General features: G+C 38.7%; 6 protein-coding genes and 4 non-coding genes across 13 annotated transcripts; 5 read left to right on the top strand and 5 right to left on the bottom strand.

The window, feature by feature from the left end:
* Window positions 1-739: 739 nt before the first annotated feature.
* ced-6 (Cell death protein 6) lies at window positions 740-3,040 on the top strand (the record flags this gene model as incomplete). The annotated part of the gene is made up of 5 exons (NM_065802.11): window positions 740-893; window positions 1,239-1,516; window positions 1,675-1,965; window positions 2,015-2,453; window positions 2,504-3,040. The coding sequence occupies 5 exons, from the start codon at window positions 740-742 to the stop codon at window positions 2,818-2,820; spliced, it is 1,479 nt and encodes a 492-aa protein (NP_498203.2). The 3' UTR covers window positions 2,821-3,040.
* wdr-37 (WD repeat-containing protein 37) lies at window positions 2,916-5,027 on the bottom strand. 2 transcript variants are annotated; one of them, NM_001392101.2, is made up of 4 exons: window positions 4,813-5,027; window positions 4,292-4,762; window positions 3,638-3,910; window positions 2,916-3,588 (listed from the first exon to the last, which is right to left on the bottom strand). In NM_001392101.2, the coding sequence occupies exons 1-4, from the start codon at window positions 5,018-5,020 to the stop codon at window positions 3,086-3,088; spliced, it is 1,455 nt and encodes a 484-aa protein (NP_001379621.1). In that variant the 5' UTR covers window positions 5,021-5,027; the 3' UTR covers window positions 2,916-3,085. The 2 variants fall into 2 exon arrangements, with proteins under 2 accessions (NP_001379621.1, NP_498204.1); NM_065803.5 differs by having other exon boundaries at window positions 2,948-3,588; window positions 4,292-4,768.
* A 322-nt stretch (window positions 5,028-5,349) lies between these two features.
* On the bottom strand, window positions 5,350-8,458 carry madf-11 (MADF domain-containing protein). 2 transcript variants are annotated; one of them, NM_001038259.4, is made up of 9 exons: window positions 8,333-8,458; window positions 8,196-8,287; window positions 7,890-8,151; window positions 7,570-7,838; window positions 6,773-7,000; window positions 6,678-6,730; window positions 6,346-6,629; window positions 6,162-6,301; window positions 5,350-5,724 (listed from the first exon to the last, which is right to left on the bottom strand). In NM_001038259.4, exons 1-9 carry the CDS (start codon window positions 8,397-8,399, stop codon window positions 5,572-5,574), a joined length of 1,548 nt encoding a protein of 515 aa, NP_001033348.1. In that variant the 5' UTR covers window positions 8,400-8,458; the 3' UTR covers window positions 5,350-5,571. The 2 variants fall into 2 exon arrangements, with proteins under 2 accessions (NP_001033348.1, NP_001033347.1); NM_001038258.5 differs by having other exon boundaries at window positions 5,356-5,724; window positions 7,570-7,841; window positions 8,333-8,420.
* C05D2.15 lies at window positions 7,023-7,148 on the bottom strand. Its single transcript, NR_160845.1, has one exon. It is a non-coding gene; the product is annotated as a small nucleolar RNA C05D2.15 (small nucleolar RNA).
* C05D2.17 lies at window positions 7,168-7,313 on the bottom strand. The gene has a single exon (NR_052319.1). It is a non-coding gene; the product is annotated as an Unclassified non-coding RNA C05D2.17 (non-coding RNA).
* On the top strand, window positions 7,303-7,443 carry C05D2.16. Its single transcript, NR_052320.1, has one exon. It is a non-coding gene; the product is annotated as an Unclassified non-coding RNA C05D2.16 (non-coding RNA).
* Window positions 8,459-8,564: 106 nt separating the features above from the next.
* On the top strand, window positions 8,565-8,725 carry C05D2.14. Its single transcript, NR_052321.1, has one exon. It is a non-coding gene; the product is annotated as an Unclassified non-coding RNA C05D2.14 (non-coding RNA).
* Window positions 8,726-9,428: 703 nt separating this feature from the next.
* Window positions 9,429-12,525, top strand: xnd-1 (X chromosome NonDisjunction factor). The gene is made up of 8 exons (NM_065806.9): window positions 9,429-9,802; window positions 9,849-10,038; window positions 10,089-10,180; window positions 10,228-10,429; window positions 10,519-10,765; window positions 11,223-11,561; window positions 11,606-12,187; window positions 12,235-12,525. The coding sequence occupies exons 1-8, from the start codon at window positions 9,430-9,432 to the stop codon at window positions 12,316-12,318; spliced, it is 2,109 nt and encodes a 702-aa protein (NP_498207.1). The 5' UTR covers window position 9,429; the 3' UTR covers window positions 12,319-12,525.
* On the bottom strand, window positions 12,478-15,315 carry C05D2.8 (DUF7064 domain-containing protein). The gene is made up of 8 exons (NM_065807.8): window positions 15,207-15,315; window positions 14,774-14,951; window positions 14,401-14,571; window positions 14,217-14,348; window positions 14,091-14,166; window positions 13,447-13,687; window positions 13,292-13,402; window positions 12,478-12,807 (listed from the first exon to the last, which is right to left on the bottom strand). The coding sequence occupies exons 1-8, from the start codon at window positions 15,311-15,313 to the stop codon at window positions 12,543-12,545; spliced, it is 1,281 nt and encodes a 426-aa protein (NP_498208.2). The 5' UTR covers window positions 15,314-15,315; the 3' UTR covers window positions 12,478-12,542.
* Window positions 15,316-17,242: 1,927 nt separating this feature from the next.
* On the top strand, window positions 17,243-19,630 carry bas-1 (Aromatic-L-amino-acid decarboxylase). Of its 2 annotated transcripts, NM_001025980.7 has the most exons (8): window positions 17,243-17,380; window positions 17,520-17,987; window positions 18,114-18,140; window positions 18,353-18,562; window positions 18,609-18,962; window positions 19,009-19,107; window positions 19,177-19,281; window positions 19,387-19,630. In NM_001025980.7, the coding sequence occupies exons 1-8, from the start codon at window positions 17,258-17,260 to the stop codon at window positions 19,570-19,572; spliced, it is 1,572 nt and encodes a 523-aa protein (NP_001021151.1). In that variant the 5' UTR covers window positions 17,243-17,257; the 3' UTR covers window positions 19,573-19,630. The 2 variants fall into 2 exon arrangements, with proteins under 2 accessions (NP_001021151.1, NP_001021150.1); NM_001025979.6 differs by lacking the exon at window positions 18,114-18,140 and having other exon boundaries at window positions 19,387-19,629.
* The last annotated feature ends 92 nt before the right edge of the window (window positions 19,631-19,722 follow it).

Raw genomic sequence — 19,722 nt, forward strand, 5'->3', positions numbered from 1 at the left:
AAACTTCCCGAAAAACCATTAAAATTAAATGAAAATTCCGGAACAACAAAAGTTTGAAACTACAGTACTCTTTAAAGGAGCACACCTTCTCGTATTTAGCACAAATTTGTCGTGTCGAGAACATTTATCGAATTATTGGTCCAAAAATTGTCTGGATATTATGTGAAAGCCCGTGATTGAATTTTTTCTAGTCCAAAAAACATTTCAATTTGTTTTTTTTCAATTTTCACTTTGACGATCACAAGTTTCATTTCTTTCTCTTCTCTTGCGATGAATTAATAAAATATCATGTGACTATATTTCAATTCTTTTTCCAAGTACATTCTTTCAGAATTTCTCAAAATTTTCACCCCAACAAGATGACATATCTGCGTCTCTCCTATGTACCACTTCTAAGTTTATACTTACTCAAAGTCTATTTACATTCGGACCCACCAAAAGAACCTTTTCCTTTATAAATTGTTTATTCTAATAATGGACTCTCTTTAATACATCTATCCGATCCCTCTTCCAACTGACTCATTGAATCATCCGGTTTCCGACAATTTATCCGTCTATTTCTCCTCCAATTCATGATCATTTCCATTGCTGACTCATCGTTTTATCAATTCTTCTTCTTTTCTTTATGTTTACACAGTTTGCTTTTCTGCTCTTTTCCTCCCCATTTCTTCGCCGAAATCTTGAGACTTTTTGAACCATTTTTTTAAACGAAAAATGTTCTAAACTTTTTCTATATCAGATGGCAAAAGACATTTACAAGACCTTCAAACGATCGGTCTCCGGAATTGTCGGTGGAAATAATATTAATGGAGAAGGATCTTCAAGCCCGTCGACGAGTGCACCACAAGTAAAATATCGTGGTGGGACCGGAAGAACGTGGATTCATCCGCCAGGTTTTTTAAATTTTTACTTTGAAAAAATTGAAAAAAATTGTTTGAACAATTTGTTTCATCTTTTTATTGAAAATATGTTGTTTATTAAAAATATGCCGTAATACAACACATTTTTCAAAAAAAAATTCCTGATGAAATTTTTATAAACATTTTTTTACGAATTCCCAAAACAAATTTTAACGCCTTTTTTGTAACTTTTTGTAAAGTCGCTTTAGAAATTTGTAAAATTTCATAAAATTTTTGTTTAAAAATAAATGTCTTTGCTTTTCCAAAAAATAATTTTTCGAATTATCTTGAACATTAAAAAATCTTCATTCGACAATTATTCTTTTCTTTAATTTTCAGATTATCTTATCAATGGCCATGTGGAATATGTTGCACGGTTCCTTGGATGCGTCGAAACTCCAAAAGCAAATGGAAGTGACGTGGCAAGAGAAGCGATCCACGCGATTCGATTTCAACGCGATCTGAAACGATCTGAACAAACGCGGGAGACGGCGAAACTGCAAAAAGTGGAAATTCGCATCTCGATCGACAATGTGATCATTGCGGATATTAAGACAAAAGCGCCAATGTACACTTTTCCATTGGGAAGAATATCGTTTTGTGCTGATGATAAAGATGTAAGAGATTTTGAGTTGAAGCTAGAAAAATTAATTTAAAATACTCGAAATACTTTGAGAAATAAACATTAATTTTTCGATTTTCCTACAGTAAAATAACTTTGATTGACACTTTCGATCATACAATTTCGGAAAAAACCCCAACAACGAAATTTCAGGACAAGCGAATGTTCTCATTTATTGCTCGCGCCGAGGGTGCTAGTGGGAAGCCGTCTTGTTACGCGTTCACATCAGAAAAGCTAGCTGAAGATATCACTCTAACTATCGGAGAGGCTTTTGATCTCGCCTACAAGAGATTCCTTGATAAAAATCGAACGTCTTTGGAGAATCAGAAGCAAATATACATTTTGAAGAAAAAGATTGTGGAGCTTGAAACCGAGAATCAAGTGCTCATTGAGCGATTAGCAGAAGCTCTACGGGCTAATAGTAAAGCTGATTATGAGAACACGGTAGTTTTTTAAAATTACAAAACAAATTATTAATATATAACATTTTCAGGGTCCCCCAATCTATCCAGGATTAGGTCCTCCAGCACTTCCACTTTCTCCGATGCCTCAAGGACCTCCACCAAACATTCCTCCATCCTCAATATATTCCATGCCACGTGCCAACGATCTTCCACCAACTGAAATGGCTCCAACTCTCCCTCAGATTTCTACATCATCAAATGGAGCATCACCATCCGTGAGCCCGGCATCCACATCACCATCTGGACCAGCTCCATCAATTCCTCCACCGAGACCTCCTGCACTGGCTCCTCCGCCACCAGTTGCTCCACGCAGAAACCCCGTTGTTTCACCGAAAAACTCCACGGCGGGATTGTTGGATGGATTGGAGTTGGGGTCAGCTGAGCCGGCAAAAAAAGCTCCTAGTAATATTTTCGATGATTCGTTTGATCCCAGAGCTGGAGAAAAAAAGAGCACTGCAGCTGAGTATAGTGAGTTTTCAACAATAAAAAGATCTTTTCAAAAAAGTAATATTTTCTAGATCCATTCGGTGCGGACTTCCTCAGTGGCATTCAAAATGGTAAAGAAGCACCACCATCAGCCTCCGCTGAACTTCTCGCTTCTGAAGCAATCGCTCGTCTTCCAAAGCCAGAATCCTCATCTGTACCACCCAAAAAGACCGCTGCAGAGTATGATGCAATGATCAATGAAGTGGAGAAGAAGCTTGCCGCGATGAGTAGTGGATCATTTGAGTTCGGGCAGCTTCAAACCGGGGACCTTGGCGGAATCGAAGGCGAAAGCGATTATGGAACACCATCGGATCGTTTGAATCCGAAAATGATGAATTTGAAGCAATAAGTTTATTTCCTTTTTTTTAAATTTTCCAATTTTCTACGTTTCACGGTGATTTTTTTCCATTGCATTCTTGTACTATTCTTGTATCATTCTTTTACTAGCAGGGTTTGGCCGAACGGCTTGCCAAATTTATTAGCTGAATGTATTTATTTGCACGCTATCATTTTTAAAAATTACTTACTTACTTACATGTGAAAAATAAACTGGAATGTCTCATGGCTAAAATGTCACAAAGCTTTTCTGGCAACAAATAGAAAAAGTTTAAATATTATGAAGTTGTTGTATTGACTTTCCACGCAGCGACCATTCTATCGAAACCAGCGGTGAGCAGATTGTTGGCAGGATGCTCGTCGAGCCATGCACAGCACGTCACCATTCGTTCGTGACATCGGCGGTTCGGCATACGTGGCAGGCGATTTCCATTGAGATCATAGATCCTGACGTGACGATTATCCATTGGGATGGCGATGACCGGATGTGACTTGCTGATCGCCACACGATTCGCCGGTGATGAGAGCCGAATCGTGGCCAGCGGGGTTCGCATGTTTCGAAGATCCCAGATTTTTACAGTAGCATCGTCACTGGACGACACGATTCGATAGTCCGTGTTAAAGCTGACCGAAGTCACTGAATCCTGGTGTCCCTGGAACACTGCGACCGACTGTATGGCTTCTCGGAAATCCCAGAGGCGGAAGGTGGAGTCTTTGGATGAGGTGAGCACGAGCTTTTGATTGGAGTGAGTGCTACAGTGATTAAGCTCACTTTCATGACCTGCAAATTATTCATTTTTGAAATTTAAAGTCGTTTTGTGACACCCTACCACTTAAAATATTCACAACTTCTCCTTTCTCAACATCCCAAACATTTGCCGTTCGATCCCAGGAAGCAGTGACCATCTGCTGTCCTCCAGCAAGCCATTCACAACAGCTAACAGGAGCTCGATGTCCGGTAAGCCGCATAACAGGGACACGGATCCGATGACCGTCGGATTTTTCGCTGGACGAGGTGAAGCGATTGTGTTCGACGACGCCGAGCAAGTTGTTCGGATCTCGGTGGTGCTCCTCTTCTTCCTCGGAACTGTGATCGGATGGAGCTGAAAATAGTTATAGCTATAGGGAAGTTTATTATTCCGAAGAAGTCCATTTTGTGGGCGGGGCTTACCATGTCCCGCCCATTTTCTAGGTGTTTTTTTTTCAAAAATACAAGAATTTAAAAAATATTTCAATAAATTTCGGTGAAATTTCAAAATCTTATTGAAAAAACTGTGTTTCAAGTTTTTTTAATCCGAAAATTTCGCCTTCTGGCAACTATAATTTTTGTAAAATCGTTTTTAAAGTTTTCAATAGTCTTCAAACTATTGAAAACTTTTTTGTTTATTTTTTTTAGAAACTGTCTGCTTTTTTGGCAAACCAGCGATTTTAGGCGACTTTCAGCGCTAAACTTTGCAATTTTTAAGAATTTTTTGAAAATTTACCATTATTACTGGGAACCTTCCAAATATGCGTTGACTCATCACCACTCGCTGTCGCCAGCAACAGTCCTGACGCTGGTCCGGATCCTTCAGTACTATCCACAGCACAATTATTGGAGATTGCCACACAATTGACACTTCCAGTGTGTCCAGTATATGTTGCCAGACAGGCTCCACTTTCCAATGACCAGATACGGGCGGTTTGATCTGCACTCGCACTTGCACAAATATTTCTTGTCGAATCAGCTGCCACATGCCATACACCATCTTTATGTCCTTCTAGAAGTCGACTCAATCGGAATTTTGATCCATCACGGAATACTGGAGGTCCTCGAAGAGCTGTTCGCAACTTTTGACCCATTTGAATTGCTTTTCGACTTGATTTTCCAGATTCTTGAACTCCAAAAACCTCCTGCGCCACAACATTCGCTGCTTCACCTTCAGTTTGTGTCAATTGAACAATTCGAGCACGTACTGAAACTTGATATATTGAGGTTTTGATTGGCTGCAAATCATAAACTAACGAGCACAATTCTCGGCATACAATGTGTCAAACTCCTTTTCAATGTGCCCAAAGAGCTGATAGAGACGGGCTCGATACGGAGCATCGTCAACGTCCAATGAGCTCTGAAGAACTGTGAGTGCTCCGCTGATCTCTGTATCGACAGTACCACGTCGTGAACGCATCACCTTCTCTTTTTCGGCATCTTTTGAATTCTCCGATTGTGGCATTGACCCACTGCAAAATTAATAATATTTATAACATGCAAAACTTATTGGCAAATTTGTTTCATCCTTTTTCAAACTTGCTCTCATAAATTCCAAAATTTTCCTGATAATTAGGTTTCTTTCATTCTGTTAAATTTAGTTTTTATTGAAAAAAGATTCACTGCCAGCCCGTTTTTAATTTAAAAATGATTTTTTGTTGGGTTTTAGGTTTAAAAGCCATTATTTTGAGGCAGATTCAAAAAAAATCTATATATTAATTCTGAAAAATTCAAATTAGAAGAAAATAAATATTCACAAGGACGACAAATCCATATTTAAAAAGGTTTCAATTCCTGTTAAAATTAAAAATGTTATTGATTTCATCTGAAAATTATGACAAATGACAATATTCGAAAAAAATAAAATAAATATTTTTGAGAGAAAAGGAGAAAAGAGAAAAAAGAATACGTTATGTTCACTGATATGATTGATTTCGGGAGAAGGATGGATTTTTTTCAGAAAAAAAGAAAAAAACAAATTAAATATTACAGAAGCATTGTACGTCAAATTAATGTCTAAATCTCTTCAGGAACTTCGTGATTCGGATCAATTTCCACGTGTGACTCTACCTCCAGCATCTCATCGTGTTTAAGCATATTTCGGGCTGTGCCTAAGCCAAATCTTGCGTCGAGTATAATTTTTTGCATGTTGAATTTCATCACGGATTTCTGAAAATAGATTTTTTTAATATTTCGAAAGTTAAATATTGATGTTGAAGTTTGCCTGGTGATTTTTCAATGGGAACTTCAATGATTTTTAGGCTGATTTATTACAAATATTGAACATAATTTGATTTTTTTTGTTTTAGCTCATTTTTTAAAACAATTTTTCCTGTGTAACTCAAGACTTGAATCCAGGATTATTTCAAGTTTGCTTGTATTTTTTTCTTTTTGGAAAATTTCACTTTTTTCTGAGAAATTCGATTTTTGTCCACAATTTTCAATGTTTTTTCTCAAAATTTAAATTTTGTAAGCAAATGACATTTCTTCCTATAAAAAATTTTTTATATCCAAATTCGAATTTTTGTATAAAACTCCAATTTATTAATGAAAAATCGAATTTTTAAAACTCTTCCGCGTAAATTTTGTTAAAAACCAAAAATTACCTCATCATCAGATAACCTGTTCAAGACACTATTGATATGTTGTTGAAATGCGAGATCTTCATCATATTGTATCGCCATTTCATCAGAAGGTCCTCCAACCACCACTTGCTGCTCAATATCATCTCCAACACCCCCATCATCTGAAAATTCATTCAATATTCATATTTTTCCAGCGAAAAATTACCAATATCTTGATGATGATAATGATCCATTGAAGTTGATGGCATATCCATTTCATGATTTTGTGAACTTGATTGTTGAGATTCCAGAAGCATTCCAGAACCTATTTTACACTCTCCATCAGCTTCTAAAATAATCTCATCGTCGGCAATTGGGACTCCATCGGTTAGAATTTCTTTGGGTAGACACGGGGCATTTGATGAGGTTGATACACCGACCATTTCACTATTTCGATGACCCACTTCCAAGTGTATTTTCTTTTTTGGTGGTTCCGATGGCATATTTGAACTGAAATGTTTTATTAAGTGAAGTTTAAGAAGTAAAAAAAAAACTCACGAATCTATAAGTTCTGGCATCGAATCATAAACCAGGGAGTTTGTTCGGTGAGGCTGAAAATTTAATTCTTATTTAAATAAATTATTTTTTCCTACCATATGTACCAATCTTCTAGATGAAGCCACTGTAACTGCAGGTTGCGGCGTTGCACTTCTATGCGCGGAGACCATTTTGTAAATTTTCGTATTCGATTGAGCATAGGAGGGTGATGGTTCCACCTCCACCAATACACCTTGTCGTCCAAACGGATTAACTTCCTTTTTGACTTCATTCATTTGATGTTGTTGGTCTGGATTATTCTTCTGTGGCATACGATGCTGTTGCTGGAATGAAAAAAAATCAAAAAATTGTTATCGGACTACGAGCTCATCAACTACAACACGGCGAATGAGCAGATACTGCAGATATTGGTATTGCTTCATTAGTCGCGCACACAATGCAAGTTACAAAGTGTAATGCACCATGAAGCGGGGTCGAACTTGTGGACTGTTGCTTTGCAGACGAGAGTGTTAGCCAGTAGGCCACCCGTGCATCACCGCAAGCGAGGCCGGTAAGGGGTTTTTGAATGCTTGCCTTTGCTATTACCCAGACGTGAAATTTGCGATTTTTGCGCCAAACATACGGTACCAGGTCTCGACATGACTAATTTTTGTTAAATACAATAAAGTGTGCGTCTTTAAAGAGTACTGTAATTTCAAATTTTTGTTGAAAAGCTATGAAAATCGATGAAAATTCCGTAGCAACAAAAGTTTGGAATTACAGTATTCCTTAAAGGCGCGCATCTTGTCGTATTTAACAAAAATTGTTGTGACGAGACCGGTTATCTCATAGTCAGCAAAAATCGGAAAAATTAGGGTCTGAGTAGTAATTACTTCATCGTTTTTGCACTTACCACTATCCGCTTCGGCGATAATGGATAAGTTCGAACAATTGCCTCTGTTTCTCTTGATTGTGGTGATTTTCGACGGGAATATGAAGATGTGGGAATTTGTTGATGTGGCCTAACATGAGGCTGAATAACCACATAATCGAACTTCATGGATTCAGAATTTCCGAGACTTTGTCCGGGTTCTAATACATCTTCTGCCAGCGGAACGTCATTATAGAAATCCTTATCCAGTCCGGAGGACATTGCGGTGAGCTGTGAAGGAGGTCGAGAGTCTGCTGAAAATATAAATGATTTTGGTGTATTTCTTTGCAAGAAACTCTTACATTTCTTCTTAAAAATCAATGAATCTGTCCATCGCATTGCCTCAATTAGTCCATCGGACATATCAATCGATTTTCTAGCATATTGATCGAGAAGATCCGACCAGACTTCCTGAACAAGAGTGATGTCCTGCCAAACTATATCAGCACGTATCCGATCCCATGCTTCTCGTTTCTGAACCTTCAACTGAGCATCCGGCGTGGCGGCTTGCATCTCCTCATCGTAGAGAATCGGATTTTCTCGAACCATATTGATTAGTTGAAGCTGAAAATTTGAAAATTTTGAATTTTAAACGTTTTCCAGCTTACAAGTGTGTATTGCGTAGTTTTTACGGGTGGATCTTCCCTGGAAAATTGTTGTTGGAGGTCTCCAGCACCACCGTGGGAGCTTGAGGCGACACCTGGAAAAATTATTGGAAATTCTGAATCTATGAATATCGATTTACTTGTCATTGAATGCTTGAGACCGGCGATTTGATAATCCTCTGTTCCGTGCCGCCGTCGGTCGCTCATTGGAAATTTTTAATAATAATTCTGAAATTTATTTTCTTCTCAAATTCTCGCAAGTTTCTCAAGCATTTCTAGCTGCGTTGCGTGGCGATTCCTTCCCGAATTCGAGTTTCATATCAATCTACGATCCATTGAACCCAATAACCCGATTGGCAAGAAGATGATCGTACACACTCATTCACATAGGTGATAGACGTGCTACAGACCGTGGGAGACTCGAACGGGTAGTAGGGCGGAGCCGGGAACCGCGACGCAACCGAAACGCTTCAGAAACCGCAACGGAACAGGCATGCGAAGCGGTCAAGATTCGAAAAAGAAAACGGAGCGAACAGGCAGAAAAACATCGATAGATAGGCGCGCGTGGCCGAGAAGGAGGCGAGACGAGACATCTAGGCCATCGATGGTTTCTCTGCGTCTCTCAAGTGAGTAAATAAATGGTTTTGAGAGGGTAAAATGAAGAAAAAGGATTGATCGAAATTTAAAAACTTAGTCTAGGAAAGGAAAACAAAGCAGGGGAAATCTGAAACAAAACATATAAAAACACACATTTTAACTATTTTTCAGAGTTAAACAAATATAATCTAACAAGAATTCAACTTCAAAGTGAAGATTTCCAGAAACGAAAATGGTTATGTGATTTAAAAATGTGATTTGTTCAAGGAATTACAAGAAAACTCTGGTTTAACATTTGAAGAAAATCCATATTGCGAAAAATGAATTTTAAAAGAATTATTGACGGTTTTGAAATGTGAAATTTTCAATAAATTTCGAAAAATAGATAACTTTTTTTAAATAAAGAAAAACAACGAAAAAATATTTCAGTGGTTACGGTAAACAAGCATAAGAGTGTTTGCGTACTGCGGACCAAAATCTTCGCGAGACCTCGGGTACTGTAGAAAATTTAGGTATTTTTAAAACTTTATTTTTCTATTAATTTCCCTTCTTTCTCATTGGGATTTTCTAGTTTTCTGGTAAATAAAAACAGTTTAAATTTAAATTTAAAAATTTTATCTCCATATTTTTTGTTTCCAGGATGTCTTCTGAACCCATTGTTGCCAATCTAGACAATTCCATGACGACAGAGCCTGCACCCGCAGCTTTTCCACCAATATCCCCAATGTCATTTGCTTTTATGAATGAAGAAGAACGAGCAGCGGTCAAGTTTCCAAAAGTTGATCCAAAACCGCAAACTGCTAAAGATGATGAACCTTCCACATCCCAGAAAACGTTGAGCGTCGATGATCTTCTGATAGTCGACGACGACGACGAAACTGATTCACCACCGGCATCTTCTAGTAATTATGAACCTAAAGCTCATATTGGATGGGCTTCATTCGGAGATTCCTGTCTCCCACCTCCACCAAAGCCAGTTAAAAAAGCTACGGATCCAAATTTGCCACGAAGAAGTTTGTTTGCAAATGGTCCTCTGTTAAATAAAAATATTGTTTTCAGAAGTCTACGTCATTCGTTCTCAGAATACAGACAAGTCGAAGTCCCCGTTAGTTGTTAATAACCAACAAGTAACACTCGAAAAGGCACAAAATTCTCCAAAAAATCCGAATCCTGTTGTATCTAAGCCAATAGTGCTTACAGACTCTGATGAGGATGTGGACGTTGTTGGATTCGACGAAGAGGAGGAAGCGTTAGTTTTTAAAAAGTTTTTTATTAAACAAAACAATCACCCGTCTTCAGAATTAAAATTATGGCCGACCCTACACGCCCACCAGATCTTCCACCACAGCGATCTCTGATATCCAGATTTGAGTCGAATCGAACCAAAAGAGGTATTTTCCATGAAAATTTGATTTTTTAAAGCTCATTTTCTCTTCAGATATCTTCCGAAACAGTTATGATTCTGATGAGGAGGAATTTCTGCGATCTCGGTACCAGCGAGCTGTCACACCGCCGCCAATTCTCGAGCGACAAAGTGGAAGTACTCGGGAGTCTGTAAGCGAACCAAGTGAAGGGAAAATTCTCGAGGAAGACGCAACGCTTGGAAGTGAACATACGGAAAGAGTCGGAAAACGAATTGAGTAAGTTGAATTTCGGGTTTTTGAAAACCTTGACTTCCAAAATAATGACAATTTGTTTAATAAGTCCTGCTAAAAAGCAAATTTTCCAGATTGGAGGAAATCAATCCATCACAGCTTCTACGAACCAAAATTTCGGCGAGCGCAATTCCAATCCTTCCACTCTCCAAATCGATAATGGAACGTAAAAAAGTAGCTCTGGAGATGACGAAAAACGCCGTGATCAGACAAGCGAATAACTTCCGTCCAAAAGCCAAAAACAGTACCGTGGCTCCAAAAAGTGTCCAAATTCCTGCATATAATCATAAAACTCCTATGACGTTCTACTCGAATATGGCGGTAAATTATATATTTTTGGAAAACCCTAAAGTGGAACTTCAATATTTCGAATTTTCCTGCATTATCATTAACAAAAAAACTTTTCAGCAATTACTAGTGTTTTTCATCCAATAATTATATTATTTCATTCCCTGTTTTCATCATAAGCAAAAAATATTTTCATCTAATGGTTGCACAAAATGGTAAATTTTTTGAAGAACTACAGTAACCCAACTCCAGTTTCTCTCAATAAATTAAAAAAATCTTGGCGAAAAATAAGAAAGTTCAGCGACATTGAAAAGAAGAGGAGAAGGGTTACTGTAGTTCTAAAAGGCGCTTACATTTTTGCGCCGGGATGATTGGAGATAATTGTTCGTGGTGCGACCGTAGTTCTTCCTAAAATTTTGCCACTGGCTAGTACTTTACAAAATCAAATTATTTGTGGCGAGACCTACAACGAACAATTTTCAAAATTCAGGCCCCCGCCTTCGTCAAAGGAGTCAATGGAAGATGTTATCGTTGCGCCGAAATTCAAAAGCCTGTGGATATGAGCTCCTTCCGATTCGTCGACGATTCTACCGTTATTGCCATCCGTGCTCATCTTTGCGATCAGACACGCGTCATGGTAGCTAGAACAGCAATTTGGAATCGAGAATACGCGAAACGACTCGGCGATCGAGCTGCTGGAACTGTTTGGCAGAAACCGGACGAGGTGTCGGCTCAGATGACCGGATTTTGCAGTGCGACGGTTCGTAGATGTATTGAGATTGCCAATATGTCTATCATTCCAAAGTGTGCTGATCGTGTTGGTGTTTCGGTAAGTTTCAAAGAACAAAGAAGATTTAATCTAACTTTTTTCAGAGAAACGAACTGACCTCCCTGAAGTCTTCTTTCGGATCCGAGAAGTTTTGTGGGCAGACCATGCGAGCTCCACATGTACTCACTCAGTTCTACTCAGTTAATCAGGCATCGATGGCTCGTAATAGGGAAGGTTCTGATGGTCCTTCTTCCTCAGCAGCAAGACCGGTTGGAAGACCACCCACTACGCAACCAGTAGAAACTGCAGTGGAGAAAAAGAAGAATGATGAAGATGAGAAAAGACATCATCCACTCACAAACTTCACAACAGCATCCACGTCTTCCCAAAATCTGCAAGATCAACCACCACCCAAGAATACCGTTCTCCGCTGGTCAAATATCACAACTCCGAGGATTCTTCGTCCACCAACTCTCAAAACTCCCTACTCGCTTCCCAGGACTGCAGTGATTCCGGTGATGAAGAAGAAGCAGCCCGAAATAGAGCAAGTTCAGCCGAAGAAGGACACGACGGCAAGCCTTGTTCGCAAAAGAGGCCGCCCGAGAAAGGAGAAGCCTCTGGAGGTGCAGTCTCCTCGCAAGGGACTATATCTTCGCTTCAAATCGTGCACAAAGTATATTGTTCGGGTAAGAGAACTGAACAATTTGAAAACTTGAAATATTTGGTTTTACAGACTCCAATTGACAAAAGTGTCCAAGAAACGGTGAACTATCTACTGGATGAGGTTGACAAAAGGGCTTCAACTTCTGCTACGTAGCTGCTACAATCTCTGTTCTTTTGTTTTTGTTTTCTCGTTCTAAATGTTTTGTTGTCTCATGTTTTTAGTTCTTCGGAACTTGTTATCCCCTCCCAGTGTTTTATTATTTTTTGTACATTTTACTGTTGCTCTGTTCTGCACGTTGACCCCACATTTGTTAGTAGCATATGAAACGGTTTTATAAAGTAAGTGGAAAAGGTAGAAAATCTGAATTTGATAATTTTTTAATACGGCTGAATACGATACTCGACTTCCGCGAATCCCCATCCCGGCTTTCCGTCGACAACGAATTCGCTCATTCCTTCGGTGACCTGACATGCTTGATCCAATCCCATTTTGAATGAGACGGCTTCCTTGATATGAACATCTGCGTGATGAATCTTGCCGTCAACTTCGAACGAGTAGTGGAAATCATCAGGGAAATGACGATCCTCTCCGTGGTTTGGAAGGGAGAAGTGTACACGATCCACTGGCTTCGTCTCACCAGTTCTGAAAAAAAAAATTTAGGTTCTGCCCATTAAGGAAATTACTAGAATCTTTTGCGAGAATACGGTACTCGGTCTCGAAACGACTTAAAGGACACTTATAATGATCCAAAACGACGAAAAATCATAATAAAACACTCCAAAAATGTTTATATTTTTCGTAAGCTTTCGCAAATTGCCAAAATATTGAAAAATAGGAGCTATTGAGAAAATCTAAAGCAATGTTGCATACCCCTACAATGTGTTAATACGAATAGTTAAAACAAAATTAAAGTATTAAAAAATGTGATAAAAAAACAATTTTTTGGGGTGACTTCGAAAATTATAAGTGGAAAAACTGAGTAATTGTCACTTTTTGACATATTCCGTGAATTGAATTCCACGGTTTCAAAACGCTGTGAATGTGTGGTGTCTCTCGCAGAAAAATTCAAATGCGCCCTGTTGAGCCATTTTATGTGTTTTCTTGGAGCGTAGATGCATCAACCCACGGTGTAACAATATATCCAAATTCAAGGTGACTAAAAACAGTTTCTGGCATTGAAATAACCGAAGTATGAACACATGTACCATCTTCCAAATGGTAAATCATCATGATATATCTGGAAATTTAGTCAATCTACGATGCAAACAAGTTCCACTTTACCTTCGAATGTCTGACCATCTGCGGTATCCAGCAATCGTGTGATCTCTCATGCTCGTCATTCGAATTCCAGAAGCAGTGTGATTTCCAATTCGAAAATCTCCAGAAATCGTTCCAAATTGTTCATAGTGTGACTGATGGGATGCTCGCATTTTATCGAAGAGTCCACGGCTCCATGGCTCAATTGCTAAAGAATGAGCAATTGCAGTGGGGGAGCACATCTTGTCGAAATCGAATTGATTTCCTGGAAATAGAAAATAAAGTAAAAAGACGTGCGAGGCCAATAAGCGGGCGAGGCTTGAGATTTCACAAAAGCGTGGGTGGCGCCATCGAAGATTTCTTGTAGTCACCAAAAAAGCAGGACACTTACCGCGAAGCTCACCCGCGGAAAAGATTCTTTGAATTTTGGCTATCGCGGAAGAAAAAATATTTTCTCTGTAGGAGGTGTGCACAAACAATTGACATTGAATTTCAGGACATAACCCTAAATTGCTTGCCCCCTTTCCAGAACGTTCGCTCTGCGGTAGATTACATTCCCTAGGAAGTGCTAACCAGCTCTTAAGAATATTTATCCGTGTTCTCCACGTGGACAACATGAAGATTGACTTTTTGAAACGAATTTCACTAGAACCGTTAAATTCACAAACCGAAATTCGTCCAAGTCAGGTCGAAATTTGCGTCAAAAATCTTTATGCCATCCTTCATCTCCTCGGATCCGTTTTTCTGAAAATTGACAATACTTTGTAAAACATAGGAAACTCCAAAAAACTCACAATAAAATTGATTTTCCCCGGTGCTGAAGCTAATTTTCCATTGAACTGTATTCTCCACTTTTTCATTGGTTCAATGCAAGAAACGATGAAGCCACTTTCTGTTTTCCATTCTTTTTCCGGACATTGGATGCTCTGAAAAAACAAAAACGGTTTCTGATCACATCATTTCTTTTTCTTGGCTCACCTTAACATTTGTGTCGGTATGAAGCTCCTCGTTCACAAAAGTTCCAATTTCTGGAATTCTGAGAATAAAGAATAAGTTTATAATATTGTTAGGTCTCTGAGCTGTTCCAAGTGTAATGTACCATCCATCTCGGTTCGAAGCATCAAAAAATACTGCGTCGGCGGACCAGTCCTAAAATTTTTAAAGGTTTCTGGGCCACCTGGAAGCTCTAGGATGTTCTGTGATATTTCTAGGCACCCTTATTAATTCTAGGCCATCGTCGAAAAATCCCAATTATCTTCAAAATTTGCAAGCAGCTTTCAGTATTTCTAGACAACCCCAGATAGTTTTAGGCCAGCCCATATGCTTCTTGGCCTTTTTCTTTTCAGATTACCTGTTTCATATCATGCTTCTTTTCCATTTCCACAATATCCCTCTCTCCTCCATCACCACCCCACTGAGAATTCATCAAATTTTCTTTATTGTCCTCTTTGTGAGATTTTGATTTCGAGTTTTGTTTCTTCTGACGCCGATCAATAACGAATCTCATTAGGTTGAACTTCAGGAAATACCTGAATTTTCAAAACGTCTATGTCTCGATGAAAGTTCATGATTTAATTATGTGCATGAGAACTTTGATAAAACAAAAGTATTGGGAGATCTAGGTACTCATCACGCTCAGCTGAGCCAATAACTTTCTAAACTAGCTAAATTGCGTATCTTGAAATATACAAGTATAGAAAACAAATATTCAACTAACAAAATAATCAGAAATGTCTTTTCTCTCTTTCACATTATTTGTGATTGCAAAATACGCCCAAACATACCATTTTCCAGGCTGTCCATAAATTCCTAATAACTTCACAGGGTCTGGTTTCAAAATAAACTGCAAAATCAAATAAATCGCCCCACCGGCGATGAAGAGCCAAAACATTACTGAAATTGTAAAAAATCAAGTTTAATAAAAAACTGGTAGGGAAAAGGAAAAAATGGTAAAACCATAAAATATGTGAAATAAATGATTGCCAACGCATATTATAACCAGAAAAAATGTTTGTTATCACTATTGATAAGTGTTTATCAGAGTGTGCTCTCTGCTCCAAGAGGGCAAGCTGTTTTTGTGTTTCAAATGGTCGAAATACAATTGGAAAGCTATATTTGGAGTTCCGAATTGTGAATTGTCATGATCTGGAATTAAACGACAATTTTTTGGCATTTCCGATATCTATTGAAAAAATTGGGTGGTTTGAGAAACATTTGGCAACTCGAATAATTTTTGAATTATGCTATAACTTTTTGGAGAAGATCAACTTTTTTTAAAATACCAACTTCGAAGTCACCTGCAACTTTTTGAAGAAAAATTGTTTTGGAAATGGCAACATCTTAGACTTTTTTGCAAACATTCGGCAACTTTTGAACATATGTATTTAGCAACTTTTGGAGCATATTGGCATTTGCCAGTTTTAATCGATCGCAAACGTTTTGGAGAATATCGACAACTTTAGGAAGTCATCGGCAGTTCCGAAAATTTTCGGCACCTAATCAGCTTCATAGATTCGTTTCGATCACTATCCTATCCCCGGCTTTCTGCCAGAATTCCAGTAACACATTGATATTCTTCCCCAACACCACATTATTCATGTATTTCCTCCAAACCACTGAACCATCTCATTCTCAAACCAGTTTCTATCCGTTTGTTTGCATTCAATTAAATTTTTTTTTTCAGCGTATTCTTCTTTGCACTGGGATGAATGGAAAAGTAGGTGGAGAGGCAATGACAAAAATTATTTATTATTCCTGTCTTATTTCTTTCAAAGTAATTTATTTGCACTCTCGACTGAAGTTTTTCCAACTTTACGTGTCAGCTTTGTACCTGCCTGCCTACCTAAAAAAAGCGGCATGTACATTGGCAGCAGGCTCGTGTGTCAGACATGGGTAAAATTATTCCATAAAAGATATTTCAATTCATATTTGTTGGCTAGTTTTTAGCCTGCCTGCTTTTTTGAGCCTAACACGTGGATTGTGGAAGGACCAATTAGAAAGTGTACATGCGCCTTTGAAGGTTGAGTAGTGTCAATTGGGAATATGTTAAAAAAAAATTTTTATTTTATATTCTAATAGAAAGTAGATTTCAAATACTTGTTCCTTAACGTCGTAGGTGTGAAAACATCCGACATCGTTTGAAAATTCTCACGAAATCAATCAAAACTTTTCTTAAATTTCACAATTTACCAAAACATTGACTGAAAACCTAAAATTTTTGGAGTGTTTCATCGTGCATTTTGGACATTTTGGGACATTATAAGTGAATTTAGACATAGTTCTCAGACAGAAAATTGTGTGAAAATCAATAATTAGACCCTCCCGTTGCCGACGCTCATCATCACTGACCAAATTGATAAGATGATAAGGATGAGTGAAATAGACGACTTTTGGTCAAAAAATCATTGTCATCTCGGAGATTGAATTTTGTTTTATTTATCATTCTGCATATTATGTTGAGTTTGAGTGTCTGAAGTTTGGCACCTTCGCCAATATTTCCGTTTTCAGAACTTTTGACAATTTCTGCAGCCAATTCTTTTTCTCCAGAAGCTTCATCACATCATCATTTTCTTATTCTTCCATTCACCTAAATCCATCATTCTCCTCCCCCGTCCTTTTCTCTTTGCGACGCCCATTTCCGGATAAGAGGCCTCGCGCATAGATGGATAGGTATCGGAAATGTGCTCGGTTCCCATAGCGAAATTATATTTCTTATTTTCTTATTTTCCCCTCATTTCTCTTATTTTCCTACCTCCTTCGATCTCTGTCAATCGTGGGAAATCTTTTTGCTCCAGCTTTACAATTTTTGTCGAACTTTCAGTAGTAGTTCGGTATAATGGACTCCCAAAAATTGCGGACTGAGGGTAAGAAGATGCTGGATTTTGTGGCGGACTACTGGGATGGTATTCGTGATAGAAAACCACTGCCTGATGTTAAACCAGGATATATTAATGATTTGGTGAGTTTGTGCCCATAATGAAAGTTGCACTCGTTTTTAAGGTTTTTTTTGTCTTTAAATCAGCGGCCGATAGTTTACTAGGCCACGAGCCGACAATGTATTACAATTAGGCCGCAAACCCTTTTAAATAAATTTCCAGGTACCAGCCCAAGCCCCTGCCACCCCAGAAGACTGGGCAAAAATCTTTGACGATCTCGAAAATGTGGTGGTGAACGGAGCCACTCACTGGCACCACCCACACTTCTTCGCATACTTTCCAACAGCTCTCAGCTATCAATCGATCATGGCTGATATCCTATCCGGCGGAATTGCTGGAATCGGATTCACATGGAAATCGTGCCCATCAATGACAGAACTAGAAATGTCATCTTTGGATTGGGTGGTTGATCTTATGGGATTACCAGAACATTTCAAAAACTCACATAATGGTCCAGGATGTGGAATTATTCAAAGTACCGCATCGGATAGTACAATGATTGCCATTATGGCTGCGAGAGCTACACATGTTGAGAGAATCAAGTCGGAGCCAACTTTTATGAAATGGGTCTCTGAAACTGGAGTTGGCAAGACACTCAAAAACATATTCGATAGAGTCAAAGTTAACAAGGTGAGCCATTAAGTTCTTATGATATCAAAAGTCAACTGGAGAATTATTTTGACAATAGTATGATATCTGCAAGATTAGAAAAATTATGCCTATTTCGGCCAGATGGCAATTTCGCACATATTTTAGACGTTGGTTGCACGAGCTTCAGTGACTGTAAGTTGATCGTATTGTGATTGTGGTTGAGAAATGTACAGGGCTAACATTTAAAGAGTACGTACGACACCACTAATGTTCACGGTGTTCTAGGTCAGTGATTACGTCACCAAACCGCTTCTCTCTTAGCGGTCCCCGCGTTTCCATTTCAGACTTAACGTTACCAACGCCTTGCAATTTTCAAAGCCAATACGATCATCACCACAGTTCAGGTGGACGACGAAGCATCTGGAATGATAACACCGTACTTCCACGATCCAACAGTTTTTGAGAGATTTGTCATGTATTGCTCTGACCAGGCTCACTCTTCCGTTGAAAAAGGAGCAATGCTCTCCGCCGTTCGAATGAGGAAACTCAAGGCGACACGTGGATTTTTAGGAAACTACGGAGTTTCCAGGGAGACACTTCAGAACGCTATTAAAGTAGAGTTAATTAAACTTCAAAATCATAAAAACAAATTAATTTCAGGAAGACCGTGCCCGCGGTTATATTCCATTCATGTTCCTGGCGACTGTCGGAACCACATGTTCTTGTGGAGTTGATCAGGTCGATGAGCTCGGCCCAGTCTGTGTAGAAGAGGGTTTGTATCTACACGTTGACGCAGCATATGCTGGAACATTTGCTCTCTGCGAGGAGTTCAAGTACTTGATCCGGGGTATGGAGCACGTGGATTCATTCAATTTCAACCTACATAAAGCTGGAATGGTTAACTTTGACTGCTCGCCAATGTGGTTCAAGAACGGAACTCATGTATCCCGTTATTTCAATGTAGATGCCGTATATCTAGCTCACGAATATCAAACAACTGCCTCAGATTATAGGGTAATTTGATTCTAGAAAGTTTCAGACTTCGAAATGGAAATTTCAGCACTTACAAGTCGCCTTGGGCCGGAGATTCAGATCTCTGAAAATTTGGTTTGTCCTCAGAAATATGGGCGTCGACAAGATTCGCGAGTATCTGAGACGGGTAGGTAAACTAGAGTGATTCTACAGTACCATTTCAGTAGTAACCTATACAGTAACCTTAAACTTTCAGACCGAGCTCTTGGCTGCTGAATTCTCCAAGTTGATTCTGGAAAACGGAAAGTTTGAGCATTTCGTGCCGCAGCATTTGGGACTCACATGTTTCCGATTGAAAAATGTAAGGAACTTTTCTCAACAACAGTAAAATGTCCGCTGCTTTTCAAAAAAAAAACACCCGACATCTTGCTAGACTTTCCACAATGCCACCTTTTTGTATTTTCAGAGCACCAACGCGGATAATGAGAAGCTCTGTAACGCAATCAATGATGATCGCAGAATCCACTTGGTTCCATCAACAGTTCACGGAACCTATTTCCTTCGAATGGTTGTTTGCAGTCAGCTAACAACTCTAGATGACATTATTTACGCCCGTGACGTCATCTTTGAACTCGCCGAGAAATTATTCTAAATTTTAAATGTTTTTGAATTTTAAAACTAGTTTGTAGAAATAAAAACGGCGTCACAAAAAATTATTTTGCCATCTTTGAAGTAATAAATTGATAGCACAAAAATTTAGCCAGAAACTCATTAGACGTTGGCTGCTAAATTGTTACGGGTA

This window comes from Caenorhabditis elegans, chromosome III (genome assembly GCF_000002985.6).
Source record: "Caenorhabditis elegans chromosome III".
In the NCBI taxonomy this organism is placed as follows: domain Eukaryota; kingdom Metazoa; phylum Nematoda; class Chromadorea; order Rhabditida; family Rhabditidae; genus Caenorhabditis; species Caenorhabditis elegans.

Bases quoted from the DNA above. Each gene is read 5' to 3' on its own strand.
- wdr-37 (NM_065803.5), bottom strand. From the start codon at position 5,020: ATGCCACAATCGGAGAATTCAAAAGATGCCGAAAAAGAGAAGGTGATG. The intron at 4,769-4,812 runs GTTAGTTTATGA...CAATATATCAAG, and splicing joins GTATGCCGAGAATTGTGCTC to TTTCAGTACGTGCTCGAATT. The intron at 3,911-4,291 runs GTAAATTTTCAA...AACTATTTTCAG, and splicing joins GAAGGTTCCCAGTAATAATG to CTCCATCCGATCACAGTTCC.
- madf-11 (NM_001038258.5), bottom strand. From the start codon at position 8,399: ATGAGCGACCGACGGCGGCACGGAACAGAGGATTATCAAATCGCCGGT. The intron at 8,288-8,332 runs GTAAATCGATAT...TAATTTTTCCAG, and splicing joins TCTCAAGCATTCAATGACAA to GTGTCGCCTCAAGCTCCCAC. The intron at 6,731-6,772 runs GTAGGAAAAAAT...TTAAATTTTCAG, and splicing joins CTAGAAGATTGGTACATATG to CCTCACCGAACAAACTCCCT.
- xnd-1 (NM_065806.9), top strand. From the start codon at position 9,430: ATGTCTTCTGAACCCATTGTTGCCAATCTAGACAATTCCATGACGACA. The intron at 11,562-11,605 runs GTAAGTTTCAAA...AACTTTTTTCAG, and splicing joins CTGATCGTGTTGGTGTTTCG to AGAAACGAACTGACCTCCCT. The intron at 12,188-12,234 runs GTAAGAGAACTG...TTGGTTTTACAG, and splicing joins GCACAAAGTATATTGTTCGG to ACTCCAATTGACAAAAGTGT.
- C05D2.8 (NM_065807.8), bottom strand. From the start codon at position 15,313: ATGTTTTGGCTCTTCATCGCCGGTGGGGCGATTTATTTGATTTTGCAG. The intron at 14,349-14,400 runs GTGAGCCAAGAA...TTGTTTTTTCAG, and splicing joins ATACCGACACAAATGTTAAG to AGCATCCAATGTCCGGAAAA. The intron at 14,167-14,216 runs GTGAGTTTTTTG...GTCAATTTTCAG, and splicing joins CGGGGAAAATCAATTTTATT to AAAAACGGATCCGAGGAGAT.
- bas-1 (NM_001025980.7), top strand. From the start codon at position 17,258: ATGGACTCCCAAAAATTGCGGACTGAGGGTAAGAAGATGCTGGATTTT. The intron at 18,963-19,008 runs GTAATTTGATTC...TGGAAATTTCAG, and splicing joins CAACTGCCTCAGATTATAGG to CACTTACAAGTCGCCTTGGG. The intron at 19,282-19,386 runs GTAAGGAACTTT...TTGTATTTTCAG, and splicing joins CATGTTTCCGATTGAAAAAT to AGCACCAACGCGGATAATGA.